The sequence below is a fragment of the Crassostrea angulata genome, chromosome 3 (genome assembly GCF_025612915.1).
Source record: "Crassostrea angulata isolate pt1a10 chromosome 3, ASM2561291v2, whole genome shotgun sequence".
Lineage (NCBI taxonomy): Eukaryota > Metazoa > Mollusca > Bivalvia > Ostreida > Ostreidae > Magallana > Magallana angulata.
Genome location: NC_069113.1, coordinates 10,704,564 through 10,725,546, shown reverse-complemented (window position 1 = coordinate 10,725,546; position 20,983 = coordinate 10,704,564). Strand labels below are relative to the sequence as shown.

Genomic DNA, 20,983 nt, shown 5'->3' with positions numbered 1-20,983 from the left:
AATTTTAAAGAAATATATCCCTACCTATAAGCACAGCTAGTATAATGTGCCTTATAGTGGTAATAACACAATTCCCTTTTCTGTTAGTGATGAAGTCAAGAGTTCATACTGTTAGGTAAATACTTTATTTCATATATGTAGAAAATATTGCTTCATTCAAACATATTGCAAATAGATATAAGTCTAGATAATTATACAGAACACCAAGCTTACTGGAACATTGATCAAAGTTGGGCATAAACGAAATAATCAGAAACATTTCTTTAACAATTTACAAGCTGTTCTTATTTTTTAAAAAACATATATATGAAACTTGTTCTGAGGGAAGGACATAAAAACTGGGAATATCTTGGAATGTGTTTGATCGCTTTATCATCTGAAGTGAGTACAACTCATTGAGAGGCAGCAGGAGAGATGAAGACTGTCCAGTTGAACACATGATATACTTCTCTATCTACTTTGTGTGCATTATACTCGATAACACTGTGATCAGTACGTAATGGCTGATATAGAAACACCTGGGGTATTTGAAAAGAGTGGAAATATTGTGAGGTACACCTGAGACGGTTATATACAATTGTGAACAAACTTAACAACATACAGCACTGCGCTTCAATAACAGTCCAGTGCCATAACAAGTCAAAATACACATGATAAAACACAGTGTTGCTACATAATGTAATATCATTAACAAAATATATCAATTAACATAAATTGGAGACAATTTCAGATACATTTGTGCCATGAATACTGAATTGTGTGCTATATGCTTGTTTAACTGACGAGACCAATTTCCTTTCTTGATGTAAACATTGGAGACTTGCGCTTTTTTTATCACAGGAATTCTCCGAGACATGATCAACATGTACCGGTTCATGGCTACCATTATAGAACAGTAGAAGAGACCTTATTTGTAAATCATATTTTACATATTACCTGCAAAATATTTTCAAAATCTATGAATGTTTATCAACTACATTATTTGTATTAAACTGTTATATGAATATACACTTTTTAACTGTGAAGGAATATAATAGAACTATTAATATTTTTATTTTTCATTGTTCAAGTGATTGGTCCAACAACTTTGAAGGATAATAGTGACCTTGCCCTTCAGGCTTGATGAATATTATCCCTCCTGGATTGTTAACATCATATTCACCTCAAAAAAGTAAAAATTTGTAAAAAAAAAAAAAAATTATCGATAAACATTATTTTCCATGAAATTCTTGCACAAATCTTACAGTTCTCTGAAGGTTGATTATTTGAATCCTTAGAACAAAAGACATGATTGTGCTGTATAAACAAAATAATATGGAGATTGATTCAGTAAACTTATTCATCCAGGTCCAAGCTCTCTTAAAACCTCTCTCACGATGGATGTGGCTTAATTATGAAAAATATAATTTGATTTTGCTAATGACTGAACATCTATTGGTACAACAGGTTTAACCCAAGGAAGCCAATATCGATCACTCGCTGCTTTGTTGCACTTTCCGGCGAATCAGTAAATGCACTGGTCCCTCATCCAGGAACTTTAGGTGAGTCCAGGCTTCGGAATGCCGCATTTCCGTGACATCCTGATTGTTGACCATCAAAATCTCGTCCTTGACCTTCAGCATGCCACATTTCTCTGCTGGGCCACCTAAGATAAAGACATCTATTTATCTATTCCATCTTTTGCAAATACATAATCTGAGTAACTTTATCTGTAAAGCTGAAATTATTAATGCTAATCAATGCTTTAATAAATTTCCTTGATATTTTCCATTATTATATATATAACTAAGTATTTTGACATGTTTTATTTAAAAAATACAATGCAGCTATTTAGATTTTTTTTTTCTTAGGTTGATTAAATTACCAAAATTACAACATGGCCATGGCCTTTACCTTTAAAGATCCTCTTTATGGTGAGAGGTTGGTCTCCTTTGGCCGAGGCTTTTCCCCCCTCTATCAGGAACCCTAACCCAGTCACACCTTTGTTCATTATGACTTCAAATGTTTCTTTTTCTGCATTGTCGTCATCAGTATCATCGGAAAGAGCTGTAGACAGAAGCCCTAGGCTGTCGAGGGGAGAGACAAGGGAGGACACTGTGTAAAGAAAAAACATGGACATTAATAAATAGATATAACGTTAATACACTTGTACTAGTAAACTCCATATGTAATCTACTTGACTGAATAATATCAACAAATCAAACTCTAAAAACTACCATATGTTTGTAAATAGTCTCAATTTGACTCTCCATTGAAATCAACATTAGACCCTGGCAAATATTAGAGTGTTACCACATAAATTTATCTTTATACAAATAAAACATTATCTTAATTCTAATTCATTCCTTATTTTCACCATTGAATTAACATCTAAAACCACATTATATAGATAATGATTAAAATATGTTATGTTGTGAGATAGAAACTAAAAAACAATTGACTTAATAGAGAAAAGATGGGTTAAACTTTATAACCTGGTAACTACACATTTGTTTTAACTAACCTTGATTACGATCCCCATTAGACAATGGCTGCTTCTCTTCAATATCCACCTTGGGTCTCTCCTTGGCATCAGAGTCTTCAGTGCTTGTCAGGGTACCTAGAGGACTTGGACTGTCAACCCCCGAGTCCTGAGTATCCACCCCTGAGTCCTGAGTGTCTACCCCTGAGTCTTGAGAGCCCTGAGGGCTTGACACTTCAGCTAGGTCTGGAATGGTGACACTAATGGAATCTGGGGTGAGGTTACTTTCATGCTTTTCAAGTTCATTAGAATTAACACTATTTTCTGGACCATTCACAGTGAAATCTGCCTCGCTGGCTTTTATATCACTGTCCACATTTTCAGTAGGTCTCTCCACTTTCAACTCGACATTTTCACTGTCAGTGACAACACCATCAAAGTCATTGCATGCTTCATCTTCCACCACATTGGTTCCCGGCTCTTCAGAGGGTACATCAGGGGGTGCTGAGACAGGCAGGGTAGGGGGAGGAGCCAGAGGGGTAGGGGGAGGGGCCTCAGTATCCTCCTCTAACCTGGTGAGTACAATGACATGGCCAGAGGAAGAGTCCTCCATCTCATTCATTACAGCCTCCGGGGAGAGAGACGATGCCGAAACACCATCCACAGAAACAAATTTGTCTCCTAACTGAATGTGACCTTCCCTCTCTGCTAGGCTACCCTCCATCACTCCTGAAACCTGAAAAGGAATGTTTGTGAGGTTTAAAATGTAAATCATTTCACTTCAATGTTGTTATTCTGACAATTAAAGCTTCTTAATTACCTCCCTTCTTTACATTCTAGATATGTTTAAGGCATCAAGGTTTAATTTGCTAGTCATATTCAACATGTAAATTTTACTTTCTTTGATGTTAGATACAAATGAAAAATTCTCTCTCTCTCTTTTTCTTTTTCTCACTCTATTATATAAAAGAAAGAAAGGAAGAATGAATTATAATTGCCACATAATAAGAAAGAACTGATATAAGTTCTTGATGAATGATAGTTTCAATCAATCTTTTTGAAAATAAAATCAGTATCATCAGTGCCATGAATGAACAATAAATCATATCAAAAATAAGACTTATGGAATAATAAACTTAATGTTTACCTGAATGTATTAAATAAAAAATATTAATGAAAATCCAATCAGAGAAAAACTCCTTCACCAAGGGGCTGACCTGAGAATTTTGACAATTTCAAATCAAGATTGATGGTGTCTTAAAATTCCATACAGTACATCCAAAGTCCACAGTAAATGACCAGACTGGGCAATAAAAGTGGCATTAGTCAATACGGTTCAACACCTGATGAATATCTCTGATCACGGCCCCAGGGGACTCGGATCTACTCTGTTAGTAATGTGGAATGCCTTTATATAACATTGCGTAGCAAAGAAGATTTTATGGTTTGACGAGTTTGCTACTGTAGAAAAACAGAAATGTCATTTAATACCTCAAAAATTCAAAGAATGCAGTATTAAGCAACACAAATGCTTTCGATGGAAAATATCATGATTGCTACAATTTACTAGATAGATTCGTGCAATGTTCTCTTTAAAGTTTTCCACACAAAGATTTTTGTTAGTTGGATGTCATGAAGCTGTGCTTTTGTATTGAGAACAACCCTGATCGTTTTAAGAGATAACCCTAAAACTCAAATAAAACTGAATTAAATGGAGCATGAAGTAAAGAAAAAAGTTGTAGAAAGGGTTTTTTATCAGAATTTCAATCAGTGTTGCTAACATTAATAAAAATTAGATGAATTTACATCATAGTTTCATGTACATATTAAAAACATTCTAGCAAGAAATGAAAAGGTCACAGCAAGAAAGACGTTTATTACTTGTGAGAAAGACAATTTGTTTAACCTAAAAAAAAAAATCAGGTGTGGGGTGAGGATAGCCACTGAACCATCCAGTTTGCAAGACCAATCCCGTCTGTATAATGACCAAACTTGACCAAGTACACATTGCATACATGTATGCATAAGAGATATACATGCATGTATAAACCTTAACCACTTCCATAGCATATATGCACTTCTACGCGTCTTGCATAAAAAATGGGTATAGTGTAAACAAAGTCTCATATCTCTATCAAAATTATCAGAAATGCTAAAATTTTTGCCATGGAAGGGGTTAAGAGTCTCACTATATACACACTTGGATGAATGACCAGAAAACCATGATTGATGGATTAATGTCAATAATAATCTGGCCAATTGCATAAAGACATCAAATACTTACTATTAAAGGCCCGTTCTCCACAGATGAGAGTCGCACCCCAAGTCCTTCCCTTAAGGAACTGCTATTCATTGCCACAATAACAAGCCTGGCATCCAACCCGTATCCATAGGAATCTAAATCCTCATTGGCCTGGTTTATCAAAGTTTCCAGATCCAGCGGTGCCACAGCTCTAAGAGCGGCATTGATAGCACTGATATTCACAGCATCAGAACTGAACTGTTCTCCTGCACAAAAGACCCACAGTCTCCTGCTTTGAGTTGTACAATTATCCATAGAAGTTAATTTGTTTTGAGAAATACCACCCCCTAGAAAGTCAATAGGCATTGAATCACAGGTGTCCACACTGTTTTCATTTAAGATAATTTCGATATTTTCCAAATCTTCCTGAGAATCCTCACTATTTACACATTCACTCACAATGTCCATGTCTTCACTTGGTTGTTCTGTACACGATTTTGGTTCCTGAATTAAGAGAGCATTAACATTATTTCCTTCTGAAGCTACAGTATTCACATTTACCTCATCCACAGCCATGCTATCTGGATTGGGTGAATCCAACACAACATCATTACATGCAACAGAAGCATCAAGGGATACAGACATGCATTCAACAACCTGTTCACCATGGTTTGTATTAGTAAGTAAGTCATTGGATGTATTTGCGGATGTTTTAGTAGTGTATGTAAAGCTAGCATTGTCAGCACCATCTTCTAATGTCTTAAGCATGTCTTTAGCAATGTTTTCAGCTACAACATTTTGATTCTGTGAGTATAAGTCAGGTGTGGAGGCCTCCTTTTCAGAAGAGTCCAGTTTTTGTAAGAAAGCACGTAAGCTCTTTGTTTCCATTACCACTGTGGGGTGTTTGTCATGCTCTGTTGATATTTCATCTACCATCTTACCTTCTTCATTGTCCACCACGATGTCCTCAGCTTCTGAAGTTTTAAATGCATCAATCCCTTTTTGAATAGCATTTTTAACTATTGCTTCCACAAATTTAGAAAATAATTCACTATCAGTGTCATCTAAAGCCAAAGATTCTGGTTTATCATCTTCATCAACATTTGAATTACTGTCATCTACATTTGTTTGCATATCATTTTGTGTGAAGCTATCAGTAAGTGCAACATTGATTTTGTTCAGTGCTTCTGTGCTGTGCACAATATCAACATCAGTGCTCTGTGCTTTGTCTGTGACATCAACAAGAACTGTGTCTTCAGTGATAGTGCTGTTTGGTTGAACACTGCTGGAATCACTGGCTTGATCAGTGTTAACAACAAAGGGAGAGGTGCTCGTTTCTGTGGAGTCTTTCTCAGAATCTTGCAATGATGGTTCGGAGGTGGATCCCCTTGGGCGAGGCACAGGTTTTGGCCGAACTTCTTCTGGAGTGACGACTTTGACTTCAACCTCTACCTCCAAGGATGTGGGGGTGATGTCAGGTGAGTGCTGGGAGGTGGTGACTGGACTTTTAGGTGAGGGTAAAGGTGAGACATTATCGTGCTGATCATCTTCCTTACCTTTTGTCCTGTTACCAGGATGTGTAGCTCCAAAAGAAAACTTATCTTCACTTTTTCGTCGAGGACTCAATGCAGAGTTCAGACTCACAGGAGAGATTTTGGTGGAAACTTCTTCATACGCATAAGGTGAGTATGAAATGTCCTTTGATTTTGGTGATGTGGTTTTTGTTGAGGGCACTGCAGGACTGGCTGAGGACACATAGTCAACATGTCCTTTAGGAATCATCTTTGGCTCTGGAACATTCTTTCCCTTTGGTTTTCCAATTGAATGCCTTGAATTAGCATTCATTTTGTTAAAATCCACAGAAGCAAAGACCACAGTATCAATTGGTTCTTTTTCTTCCTTATCATGAACTGTTTTTCTGGCAGAGGACACATAGTCTGCTTTCCTTGGCTGTATATGAGGCTTGCTCTCAACTGTTTGGGGTTCCTTCTTCCCAAAGGAGTGGGACCTTCCCACTGCAGAGCTAACATATCCCCCTCCTCCCCAGTGAGAACCAGGCTTGCTTTGCTCAGGCACCATGGAATGTTTGGGCTTGGGGGCCACTGGAGGGGGCGTCTTCTTGGTCTCTGGTGAGTGCTGGTCATGGTTAATGGTCACTGTCACTGCTGGTTCTTCCCCAGGTGTCTTGGAGGTTGGTGTAGATGGCTGCTTGGGGGATGATGGAGTCAGTGGAGATGCTACTGGTTGCCTTGGAGACATGGCAGGAGACATGGAGGATGTCTTTGACATTGTCCGAGGAGAAGACAGCGGGGAGTGCTTGGATTGGGTAGACTCACTACTGCCAAAACTAAGATTGGTCGGTCTAGCTGCTCCATCTGTAAAATAAAGGGAGCATTTAAAACACTGAATATGTTTCAATCAATTATTAGAAAAAAACATTATTTACACTAAATATTATGTACCTGAGGGGGGAGGTTTGACAGACACAAGGATTTTGGCAATGCCCCTGGGGAGAAGTCTGAGTATTTGTTGAATCTTGCTGTCAGGCAGTCCAGTCAGCTCTGTATTATTTATCGACAGCAAATAGTCACCAACTCTGCAAAAATGTATATATAAGATTAGCCATTTCAGCACAGAAGTTTCCAGATCTAATTACCGGTATGCTTTACTGAACAGAATTTTATTATAATTCAGAATTTTAGGTTTATATCAAGAGATCTTATTATGAGAACTAATTGCTTCATAGGCAAATTTATTTGCACATGTTCAAAAATGCTTCTTAAAAAATTGTACTTTTGTCATTCACAAAATGACATATTAAAAGATTTACAGACTCAAGAATAAAGACATTCATTGATATTAATGTCTGTCATTTGTATGAAACAGAAAGAAAAACTTGACATAAGGCATAGCAAATTATCTTTTTGACATATAGACAGCAAATCAATTACTGTTAAATTCAACCAAAACAATCAAGATGGAGACTGGATTACAGCGAACTCGGTGTCAACAGCTGTCAATTATCAATTAATTCAAAAGCATTGTTAAGTGGCTCAGTCAATATGTTCAACATGTTGTATGTCTGTTTACACTGGCGGAGCTTAAACATTGACACAGGGTATTAAAGTATTACAATAAAACGTTTTATACTTTGATTTGAAACAAATTTGAGTTTTACCTAATATTGCCATCCTTGGCAATGGGTCCACTAGACTGAATCTCATCCACTTTGACAAATCCTTCTGGTGTAGTACTCACTTTCATCCCTACACCCAGGATTCCCTTTAGTACGCTGACTAAAAATGGTTCCTCCTCCGAGCGGGTGCTTTTTGTCGAAGTGGAGGTCCCGTGGATTGTGGAGAGGAGTGAGTGACGACCGGTGGACAACGAGGTGGAGAGACCCCCGGGCCTACCCATAGAAAACGTCTTGGAAGTTACAGCAATGGGTTTGATGGAGGACAGAGGCTTCAGCGTTGCAGAGGAAGGGTTTTGTGACCTTATGGTACTCAGAAGGCTGGTTGGTTTTGTGATTCCTATGGATGATTTGAATGGGGATGGTGGAGAAACCTCTGCAGGTTTGGAAGAGGAAACACTTTCTTCTGTTGCTTTACTTGCTACTGAGGAAGATGGAGGCACATCTTTTGAATCTGTAGCTAATGTAAATGAGACATTTTCTTTTTCGGTAGTCTTGACCTGCACTTTAGTACTATTAACTGTAACAGTCTGTGGGGGTAATGTAGTGTCAGTTGCTTTAATTTCTTCAAGAGAACTAGAGCTAAGTTTTGGAGATTTATCATCCAAAATATCAGGCTTTTTATCTACATTTTTGGACTTGGTATCCACATATTCAGGTATTGCATTCACATTTTCAGCATCCAAAGAAACAGGAGCTTCCACTTTTATAACATTTTTGTGAATACCTTGTTCTTTTGCTTCAGGTTTCTCTTCCTCCCTGACAACTTTAGTCTCATCAATTTTATCATTATCAGCTTTGTTTGAGTTCTCTTGCTTTGGTGCAGAGTTCAAAACATTGATCACACTCTTTAGATTTTTTTTCTCAGCATTATTTTCACTAGCTGTATCCTTGCTTTTGCTGGTAGATTTTGACCACATATTTGTGATGACAGCAAGTTTTGCTACATTCTTCACCTGGTCTCTCTTCACATGCACTGGAACTATTTCTTCCTCCACCTCACCTCCTAATTTCTTAAGAAAACTTTCATTTCCTGCTTGCCTCTCTTTGAACTCCATGCTGACCATTTCTTCCTCCACAGCTGGCTCTTCGGGCGTGGCTGAGCTTGATGGAACTGGACTATGTTGAACATTGATAATGGTTGGTTTGACTCTGGGTTGGGGTACTGGTTTTGGTTGTAGCTCCTCATATTTTTTCTCCTCTAATTTTATGGTAGCAGATGGTTGAATTCTCCTGCGCTCTTCAATTGAGGGAACTATATGCTCTTCCTCAATTTCTGATGAGCCAGTAGATGAAACATTGACTGTGGATTCAAATGGAATGTGCTTCTGTCTTTGCACTTTGACAGGGACAATAAAGTCATCATCTTCATTGGAATGTTTGGTATCAAAATCAAGGTCTTCAGTATTGACAGGGGCAGGGGGAATGAAAGGTTCTACATCATTGTCATTATCCTCAACATTCTTACCCTGATCTTCTTCCAAGTTCATGTTGTTAATTCCCTGAAAACCATCCATCACATTTAATCCCTCCTCCCCTGGTAAGTTGTCATCAAAATCAGTAAGAGAATTGTTCAAGGAGCCATTTTCATGAGCATGAAATCCTGTGTCATCTGTGTCTGCTTGTGGAATGTAGTTATCATTACTTTGGACTACTGGTCTGTAGGAATTAATGATTTCATCAATATTTGTGACAGGAATTCCATTGTTTGATTGGTTAAATATTGGGCTTTGTCCCTCTGAGAACTCAGCAGGTGGGGGCACTGCAGGCCCATAGGTGGAAAACTCCATGGGTGGAGGAACAGCGTAATTCCAAGAATCCCCCCCTTCATCCATTTTGGAATTTGTAGATTTTAATTTGATGTTTTGTTTAGTCTGATCAGCGTCACTATTATCTAACTTTTCACTCGGAATGTTGGGTCTAAGGTTATGTGGCCTCAGATCTCTATCGACTCCAGTGTTATCAATGTACTGAAATTTATTGAGCACAACTTCATTATCCGAGTCGGACTCCGGTATGTCTGCTATGAAATTCTTCCTCTGTTGACTGGGCGAGTGTAAGGTCAGAGGTGAGTCCTTGTGGGAAACCTTCAGAGAAATCTCCAACTGTTCCTCATTCTCCTTGGGTCTGAGAAGTTCTAATTCTAAATCACCAGAATTGCCTTCCGATTTCAAAACTGAAAGACATTTGGACTGTGACACATTACGTAGATTAATCCCATTACAGGACACTAAGCGGTCTCCCACACGAATCTGTTGACTTCGAGCTGCAGCTCCACTGGGCAAAAGTCGCTTTATCTGAAAAAATAAAAAATCACATCAATAAATCCCAAATTCTAAGAAACATTCGTTTGTCAACTGACATACTGTTTCAATTACTTAAAAACTAAGGCACAACCAAAACTCTGAGCGGTAAAGTGAAAAATTCAACAAGAAAAGGTCATCTGCCTAACATTAGTGATGAAGTCAAAGTGCAGCACACCTTGTGTATTGAGACAGAACATCAATCAGACCAATGTTTTAAGGGCATTCATCTAGTCTTGTCAAATCAGATTACCTTAACCAACTCCAGTTGACTGTGACGTCAAGAAGGCAAAAAATTTGATAAACAAGTTCGAGAATATTTGAACATTAATGGTGTCCTAGAATTGATAATAAAAACCCTAATTAGAGAGACAAGTTTCAAGACCTGAGAAATTGGCTTTTGATTTAAGTAATTAATGCATGAATAAAAAAAAACCCAACCTTCAACAATATACCTCATGACACCCACTCAATTATTTTATATCACTAATTAACATAAATTAGATTTCAATATTCAAAAGTTTCACTAAAAGGTTTTAACAATGAAGTCACAAACACATGCAGCAATTACCTTGAAAGAACCATGTATCCTTCCCAAAGAGGTTATATCTTAATGACAACAAGAACTTAGAGGGGCACTCAAGCTAGTTTAACCTAAGCACTGTGTTTCTCACACCAAAAAAGAAGACTCGACCCCAAACTCTCATGTTTAGTTTTGTTGAATAGGTCTCACTCAAATTAGAAAAGTAAACAGAGGCTTATACGTGTAATTTTCTAAGGAGGAAATGGAATATTGTGGTGGCACTAGTCCGGAATTACCATTTATAAAACCACAAACAAACCCTCAATATGGAGTTACATAACTGTCAAAACAAGAAAATAGGTCAGCACTTAAAAAATCAAAGCCTTTGTTCACTGATATCTTTAATCCAATATCAAGAACTGTCAGATCTCAAGCAAGGTTGAAGTATTCTATCCTTAATTGTCATAGTCAGAGCACCTGAGCACTAGATTCAATAAAATTGGCAAAGTTCTATACATGTACTTTATAAACTGGTTATACAATACAAGATGACAGAGTGGTCACACCTGTCTTGAGTTGTCTCCCTTGATGTCATTCACCTATACATTTGCCCATAATTTTTGTACTGTAGTTTTTTATGATCATTCATGATCATTGATGATCAACTAATTTCCTGACATTTTCAAGTTCTCTCCTAGTAATAAGTTAAAGACAATCATTTAGTTGTCAGTGTGTCCTTGGAATTATTATTGATCACCCTTGGGCATTTTTCCAGGTAAACTGCAGACGTTTTCCAAGAATATATAAATTCAAAACAATAATTGGACAATAAACATAGCAAATATTCATAAACTAAGAAATAATCTTCATAAGTTTCCTAAATGTAAAACATGTTTAAAAACATTTATACATGTATATTATTTCAATAACCGTGCAGAAACCATAAATATTCTGATTCTGTTAGGAGAACAAAAATTACTCACTTTATCTCAAGACGATACAACGCAAAATAAATCCTTACATGTAAGAAATTCTTCAGAACATTTAATGGTCGTAACCAATTAGAGAAGCGGTAGGAAATCACTTAATCTAAATCAATATTAGGGGCTGTATAAACACTCCTTCCCTGTTATAAACAAACTGCCATGAAACTTGTCCGAGAGGCCGAGGTATTTGGTTATTACAGAACATTACACTGAGGACGGAATTACGACGGACTCCGGACGATAAACGTGACTGACCCAACCAGGTTTATAGGAGAATTCAGAGATTAAATTAAGGAGGCTTATCAAATAGACTGAACATTATACATCCCTGAACATTTTTGATTAATGCAAGGCAAGAACTAGCTTGAAAAGTTTGTTATTTATGGAAATGGTAATTTTTCCTTTTTTTATATATTAGATAGCATGGATTTTATGAATGGAATCCGATTTATTTATACTCAGTTTGTGATCATGGTATTCCAGATATAAATGTAGATTTTTTCTTCCTGAAACAATGTGAATATATTCAGAGAAACACTATTTTTAGTGGTAATGTACATGAAGCACGTGCATATCCGCCAACACGAAACTTATTTACAGAAAATACATCCTCATGAGTTAAATATTAAGGGTTTTAACATCAACACTTGATCTTTCATCGAAAATTGACATTACAGTTACATACAAGACCCATCATAATGTCTACTACCGTACTATTATAATATATACATCTCTAACTCCAAGGCACTTAATCATCATAGAATAATTCAAGCTATCACCAGATAACGGCAAAAAAGCTTTTAATTAAATCTAGCTTTTATTAATATCAAGATATAGTGAACATTTTAGTTTTTGTTCAGTTTCCAAGTATATATTTTCGCTGAGACTTCATTTTATATAAGATTTAAGTAGGAATGCATTCAGATAAGATCTTGCTATATTTCATTTTGTTGACGGACCTGAATTGCCTCATGAATTAATTTGATTAGAAATGTGCATATAATTTACATACATGATTAAGTGCGCTGTAAGCACAAATTGTGGACGTGTCAAACCAGAGTAAGCCATATATATCAAAGATTCTTAAGTAATTCTGTAGGTAGGTAACTTTAGAGAATAGATACCAGTGTGTAGACCTAATACATGTTTATAAGTAACAAAGTGTTTTAGAAATTAGAGATGCACAAAATTTTATCAATGGACTTGCAGACAAATGGTCGTGAGAGAGACCAAGTCAAAAGACAAACCTAAATATATAAATTTTAAAAACATTACAACAAGCTAAATAGGAAACTGTAACATAACTATGCATCCTGAGAAAAAATGAAGTTTTCTACCTGATTGAATACTGAAAATAATTAACATTGGCATATAGCAATGCCAGAGGAAAAGTAAACATACAATGGCTTAGTTTGGAATATACACAAGTCAATTGAATTTGGAAATTTAAAACTTTATCAAGAATAAATTCCATTTCTTGGTAAAGTATCCAAGTCTAAGAAATAGCACATTAACGCAAATGTGAACAATGTTTTTGATAAATCGCTAGTTCCTGTATAGCAACTTGAAATTGAACTTCAAAATGAAGACCACACCTAAGTGAAAGTTTTCTTTTTAATTAAAATTTTATCCAAAAAGCAGGAAAGGATTCATTTCAGGTTTCATAAATCATAGTCATGAAATAATTTTTTTTTACTGATACCATAATAACATCAAAAGATATCATATATTCACTTCTTATAACTATATTTTTACACAGCACTATAGATAAATTCTAAAGCTCAGTTTAATTATGAAAATTCCCATTGCTGAAGGAACAACAAACATAGAACAAAATGTCCTCACCTATACAAAACCCAATGATACAGAGAATCGTGGATAATTTGTTGTCTATTAGCCTAAAACTGGGTGGATTAAATTACCTGGTGGTCCTACAGGTAAATTCCAGGTAAACACATTGATAACCTTTAGTATGATACACAGCCCAGATTTATGGAATCAAATATCAAAACAGCTGTTCTCACATTTCCAGGCATCAAATTATTAGACACACTTGGAAAACTTCCCAAAAATAAATAATTCAAAAGTGAAATTCTAGACTCTCTAAGTTGTTATGACTGGAGGAAATGAAATAACATGGGTTATGATTATAATCTACAACATGCAGTATACATGTGTATTACATGAAGCAGAGGGGAGACGTAGATAACTGAGAGCTGCTCATGTATGAAGTAAAAATCAATGTAAATCAGGGGACTCAACTTACGTTCAATTGTCCTAAGAAATTAAGTAAAGACTGGGCCCCTACATCTATAACTCGATTACCATGCATTTTTCAAAATATCTTTCCCTAATCAACAATAAAATTGACTTTACGGCCCTTCAAAGAATTGTGAAAGCTGGCTGGACCCTATATAGATAATACAGTCACTTTATGGTATAGATAAGCCCTAAAATACTTTACTGCATATGAATAACTGATTGTCATTAAGAGGACCTAAAAGCATAATGTTGTAGAACTATTAGAGTCGAGCTTGGAAGGAGGGTGGGGGGGGGGGGGGTATGGACATTATAGCCCATAAGTAGTATTGATATATTCAATTCAATTTCAATTTCTTTATTAACCAATTAAGGGCCCTCAAGGGGCAACATGAAGACTGTTGACATACAACATCCAATGAACATAAAACATTCACTAAACATATACAAGAGGGAAGGAGCTGGATGATTGATATATGTTCTTACATAATGTCATTTCCATGTAACATCCAAGTGTCACAGAGTAAGTCCTCCTTTTGCAAAAATCAAAGGAAGTAGCGTGACAAAAATCTGAGGATTTTGACAAGTTGTTACAGTATATGAGAATATATAGCAAGACGCAATTAAGATATATCATTACATGTACATGTCCTCAATACAGGTTTTTGACAAACTTGTCATGCAAGTAAAACTATTCAACCATTACATACCAGTATATTTTCTCCCCACTATTTGTATATACACAAAGCTACACAAAAACCATGTCCTTCAAAAAAGGGAATTCATAAGAAAATTAAAATATTGAATTAATGGTATTTGTTATGCAAACGATAGCCTACATGTATATGTAATACATCAGATGTCTGAAATATGCTAAACATTAAAATTGAAACCTGTCCTACCTTTCCAATCACACATCCAGTGAGCAGAGACTAAACTCTTTTCAGTATACCTATGTAGCCGAATGACAAGGAACACACCTTTCTCACCTGTTCACAAAATTGATTATCTAGAATTCCAACAGGTGAATTTTTCACCTGATAAAAACTCTGCTTGCCCCAGAACTATGAAAAAACACAGGATCCACCCTTTAGAAAGCTAGCAGTATCTTTTGAAGGTGACAAATTTCACTTTTTCTGCTTGATTGAGAACTCGTAACTGGAATTTAAAAACGGCTTAATTTTTTCTCATAATACAACAATGGCCCGACTGAGTGAATGGAATCAACTGTGCGATAGCCTTTGATAGACAACATCAGATTTTTTGCCGGAGGAAGATTTATTTCAAATACATGTGTATGATATGGATTAAAAAATCATTTTCTAAAATTGGGTATTCATTAGTGTTAAGTGCAATTTAAAGATGTTTCAAATAATTTATGAGGAAAAATACTACAAATTAAAAAGGAAATTATACAAACACTTTATCATGATTAATTGATAAAAGCTTTTAATTTTATCATTTGTGCAAGATACATACTCTCCCAAAAGAGATATTCCCATAAAACAATGATTTTTGCTACACAGCTTACCTTTACATAGATTTAGGAAATTTTCCTCTTGTGCAAGTTAAAGAATACACAATTTGACATCCCAGTTAAAAAAATGGAAAGAAACTTTGTTTGAATCCGCTCCAAATGTACAGATGTTACACATGAATGCTCTGACACTATACATATGAAAAAGGAAGACACAGAGGGCGAAAAATCAATCAAACATTGATAAATGTCACAAATAAACCCTATAGTCTGATGTTTCAGCTGAAGTAAAAATAACAAACCTATGTCACTGGATGCTTAGAGGTGCTTCTCCACCAACTACATGTACCTGCTTAAAATTACCTACATACCACTACATAGGATCCCAGAAATGTCACAGTAGCTATAGACTGTCTATTTAAAATTACTGTCAACGTGGGTATTTATTTTAGATCAATACTCGTATATCATATTTCAATAGACTGAGGATCGGTAAAGCAAACAATTTCTGAAGTATGTCTTCTTTTTTTTTTGTCTGGTATGTAGAGATTGAGGAAGGGGAAAAGGATTGAGGCTTTTCTGCAGAGACTGTAATAGGCATCTATATGATGAAACAAAATATCTTTAACTATCGTAATCTAGAGGCAGAAGCTTATAAAATACTCTCTGTACAACGGAAAATAACCCAATATTTATCACATGCATTGATCACCGTATTCAGATTTATATACCTTAGAAATTTCTGCATACAGCACACAGGTACACTAATGTTACTATAATGTTTCTGTCTTGGGTGTGGCAAATTCAATTTTAGACCTTGTTATATATGCATGAGTATTAGTTTACACTACAAACTTGACTTGTAAAATTTATATAGGCCATCTTTCATCAATCGAATTACTTTTTTTTTTTATTGAATTCTTACATTGTGTAGAGAATGCTTTAAAACGTATACCTCTCTTGTAAAAATCAGATAAGAGAACTGCACACAATTGTTCACTAGCTAGAGCACTGAGTTTTATCACTGATGTATCAGCTAAGACCTTTTTTGTGTACAACTGATCTTGCAATTTCCATGGTGAAACACAAACCTTGGTATACATATCTCATTTCAGGTCACCAACTCAACTACTTACTCCTTTCATCAACTTTGCTAAATAGATAAAATCACAATCAAAGGGAAGTAACTCCTTTTAACAGTTGAATGGTTTTTAGAAACACTGTGTACCCTTACCTGATAATACTGTCTTGTGGATCCATAGCTTGGGACAACAGATAGACCAAGACTCTCATTGGGATGTTTGTCAATTTCCACATGGATCTGAGCGAACCCTTCCAGTTTTCCATCATCTTCCTCACTCTCAGAATAACTAGATGATTCAGAATAAATCAGAGGACTCGGACTATCCCCAAAACTTCCCCTGCTTCCCAAGGACAGGGGAGGAGAGAGCTTTACAGCTGTCTTTACCTTCTTTTTCCCTCTGCGAATCTTAAGGATGACTCTGAGAGGCATTTCCCTCAGCACAGTCAAACATTCATCATGAGTCAAGATGTTTAAGTCTGTTCCATTGATTTGCAGGATCTGGTCACCCTCTTGTATTCCCTTCTTGCTGCCCGTTGCTCTGTATGCAGCTCCCCCTATTGTCACAGTTTTCACATAAACAGATCGGACTGTCTGATGTGCCGGATCACTGTCTATTCCCAGAATCATCCCGAGATTTTCACCCGGTAATCGGTGCAAAACCAGAACTTCCTCTTCGCTAGAATCGCCAGACGAGCCATCTATTTTCTGGTACCTCCCATATACACTGTGACCAGATGAACTGAGCTCAGATTCTGAGTTTGTCTCATATGAGCTTGAGGTATCAGTGAGGGCTGAACCGAGGGTACTCATCAATGAGCCCCCTATTGCACTGTCTCGAGACGATAACGAGTTTGTCCAGTTCAGATTAAACAAGTTCTCTTTCCCTGGACCAAAAGGATACTGATTTAAATTTCTTTTCTTCGGACTTTGTTCTGAGTTAAATTTATCCACACTGAAATTATCCACGTTTGGGGGATAGCCTCTCTTGTGGGGAGATCCATAAGGAGAGTTGTTTGATCTGGTGGGAGGAGGGGATGTGGAAGGTTTCTTTTCAAAAGTTTGGATGTCAAGATCCGAGAAATCTGAATCTGTTGTACTCCCCTCCATTTTGGATTTTCTCTGGATTTCTATCGGCAAAGATGCAGCCTTCACTTTTTCACCCTGAAAAAAAGGAGAATTTGTTGACATAATTTTAACTTATCTTCAAAAACCAAAACCAAAATTAAAACTATGCTCTCAAAAAAGATAAAATCATGACATGAGACCAATTCTGTTAAGCATCTACTAGTATTCTGAATCTTAACCACCTAGACTGCACTGGTTGTCACTTTATTTTATAGTCTGCAGTAACCTATGGCCTAAAGCAATGATTCATTAATTACTATGTGCAGAAAAAGCCTGAAATTACATCACAATACCACAATGTATGTAAAAATACCTTTCAAACTCTGTCCACAGATTCCTGCATATCTAAATAGTATTTCCTTAACACAAGCCAAGACTCTCTACATTATAATTTCTCTGTGTGTGAACATTCCTTCGTATGGAGATTTTCTGAATTATTAATGAACCTGAAATTTCCTTATGCCTACCTATTTTTAGACAAAGGCTGTCCATCTTTCTGCTGCTAAAATCAATTGATAGCTAGGCATCTTGCTACCTGGCAGCATTTTTTAGATTGAAATAGGATAATGAGTTATTTCCCTTTAAACAGCATTTTGTTTGAACCATCATATTGATTGCTTTTAATTACGGTAAAATTGTTTTGTACCTGATCAGTCATTCCTGTAATGGATGCTGGTTCATCAACAGGATTATTTCTGGGTCTCAATTCTGAAAAAAAGTCCAAAGTACCGTAATCTTTTATGTAAATATTTTGAATCTGCAAATCGTTATATCCAATGTGACAATTGAGCATATGGGAACACAAGTTGACATTATACAGCTATGAATAATATCCACAGCATTAAGTTAAAAATGAAAAGAAATTCAATGATTAATTAGAAAAGGTAATTAACAACCATATTCTAAACTACTGATTTTTGACACTTCTTACATCAAACAGCAAGATAGAGATGCCATATACTTGAACAATATACAAGAAAAGTTTCCTAGCATTTGTGTAACCACCATTATGGTTAAAACATTCTTTATAAGATTATACAAAGCCTGTCTGGTGACTATGATCTGATATAAAACAGAAAGTGACAACCATAGCACTCATGACAGCCAAGTACTCTGTGACCGAATTAAAATTCAGATGTTGAATGTATCTAACAAAAATATATTTACCAGATCACACATTTTAACCCTAACTAAGTTCAATCTTCTTACACAACTCTATCATTTCTTTACTACACACATTCCTACCTGTGACATTGTTTCATAACATCCTCGTGTGTGATGCACAGTTTAAAATATTTACAATATAGGACATTGTCTCGGCTTTCTGGTGGTAACCCTATACAGCCAGATACACGGAAGATAAAATTCCATGTCAGGAGATAAAGAGGTAATATTTACATGGTAGTTCATAGATGGAGATATATAATAAATTATACCTCACTGATTGTTTATTTTGATGATCTGATTGATAAACCCATCCTATGTAAGTTCACATTCCGTGGGCTATTCAAGGGGAACAACCAGCCCAATGTGTTGTCATTATCTCCCTTAATGCTTTGGTTTTTCACATCTACTTGTTTCAATATTTTTTTCCAAATTGTACTTCATTTTTAAGACTGTTTAAGTTTCAGATTATTCTCCAATTTTCTCTGAGTAAAGATGCTTCACACTATACATATATTAGTGTTTAACAATAACAAATGAACTTAACCCATTCCCGGCACCATATAAGGTGATAATTCATATCAATCATGTTTCTTTTCACTGGACAAAAAAACATATGCTAAGGCAATGACCCATTTAAATTCTAACTGCTGGATTTTGTATTTCTGATAAATACAAACCCATACAACATCTAAGGTTAAAGGCATATTATTTACATTGAGGATTACAGTAATTGATTCATCTGACGTTACAGACCAAGAAATAAATTAAGCTGAGCCTCAAACATTACTAAAATCATTTAAAAAGTCTATATATACTAACACATGTAAATAGAACATTAATGCACTCACCATTTCAGCCTTTGATTTTATTTTCATTTACAGACTGAATCTGTAATTACATACAATCCGAAGAAATAAAAAAATCTAGCACACTGGAAGCACTGCTGCGGTCACAAGCCAGTGAAAACCAAGTTTTATGCATAAAGACTAACAATTAAATTAATGTTTTGTGGCGAGGAGCGTTAGTTAGCGAGAGTTATTTGGTGGTTGAATTTCGTCATATATATCATTCCTTAGGGCCCATCCAAGCAGACTTCAACTTACCTTTTCAAGACTCAGGCTATAATCTTTATTCCTGTCATTGTAGTTTTTAAAAGACTGTCGGATGCAACATTGCTCAATACACCATAATACACACAGAAATCTTGTCTTTATTACTCAATGTGTATTAGAAGTATAAATCCATGCTCCTCTGAGTTGCTGGAATGTAAACACGAGGTGTTATTTGCCCCCATTCACAATCTGCAGAAAAAACTATCACACCTGTCAGTACTTCTACTATTTTGGGGACATAAGTCAACTTTGACTATGGTCTTGCACCCCTCCTTTATTTTGTCTGGCACGGAAATTTATAGTTTGACGTCCACTGAAGTCCTTTCACACTTTAACATTCCATATTTACTTGGAAATTCAAAAGAAAGAGGTATCAAATTTTCATCAAGGAAGGTTTAAGATAAAAAGCTGTCAAATATTTCTTCAACCTTTTACACATCGCCTTTAAATTACTCTAAGTATATACATTCAACACAACGAAGATCTCCATAATTCATCTCGTTCACAGGAAACAGCCCTTCCATCCTATAAATATCTTCCCTTCAAGAACCCTTCCAGTTCTTCTTCGACTGAAGTTGACATTGCTCTGAAGGTTGATAATTGAATTAAATGCCGCCTTTGACCACTGCTGTCAAATGGTTTTATTGAATGAAGTAGCATATCATAATACTGTCATTAAACCGTTAACTCAAAATTGCCGAGGCCCAATACATCCCCAAATCGTTCTTATATCAACATAAACAGGTCCAACATAAGTGGGCTAGTCTGAAATCAGTGACTCAGGACAATAATTGTCAAAGCAAGTAGGTGGCCAGGTATAGCATTAGACACATCTATATGTGATCTATATAGAAGCAGTGAGGCGATAAACATCAATTGTTTTTAATCGCATGCTACATTAAGGAACAGTTGAATTTTACAGATGATGGAATCCTTTAAATCTGGGACAATAAAATCTGTCAACACGTCCAACTAAAACAAGATTTAAAGACTACTGGGTCAGAGACAAATTTAAATCTTGTGTCAGTGCATTTATGACCTTATATTACGC

At 36.0% G+C, this 20,983-nt stretch overlaps 1 protein-coding gene across 1 annotated transcript in view; it reads right to left on the bottom strand.

Moving 5' to 3' along the window:
- Positions 1-106: 106 nt before the first annotated feature.
- LOC128178901 (uncharacterized) overlaps positions 107-20,983 on the bottom strand; it is a 51,243-nt gene continuing 30,366 nt past the window's right edge. The window contains exons 11-18 of the mRNA XM_052846304.1: positions 18,300-18,361; positions 16,679-17,689; positions 7,882-10,193; positions 7,166-7,299; positions 4,746-7,078; positions 2,504-3,197; positions 1,894-2,094; positions 107-1,645 (exon numbers count right to left, since the gene is read on the bottom strand). Of these exons, the coding sequence (XP_052702264.1) occupies positions 1,473-1,645; positions 1,894-2,094; positions 2,504-3,197; positions 4,746-7,078; positions 7,166-7,299; positions 7,882-10,193; positions 16,679-17,689; positions 18,300-18,361 (6,920 nt within the window). The 3' untranslated portion in view covers positions 107-1,472. The remainder of the gene's footprint in view (positions 1,646-1,893; positions 2,095-2,503; positions 3,198-4,745; positions 7,079-7,165; positions 7,300-7,881; positions 10,194-16,678; positions 17,690-18,299; positions 18,362-20,983) is intronic.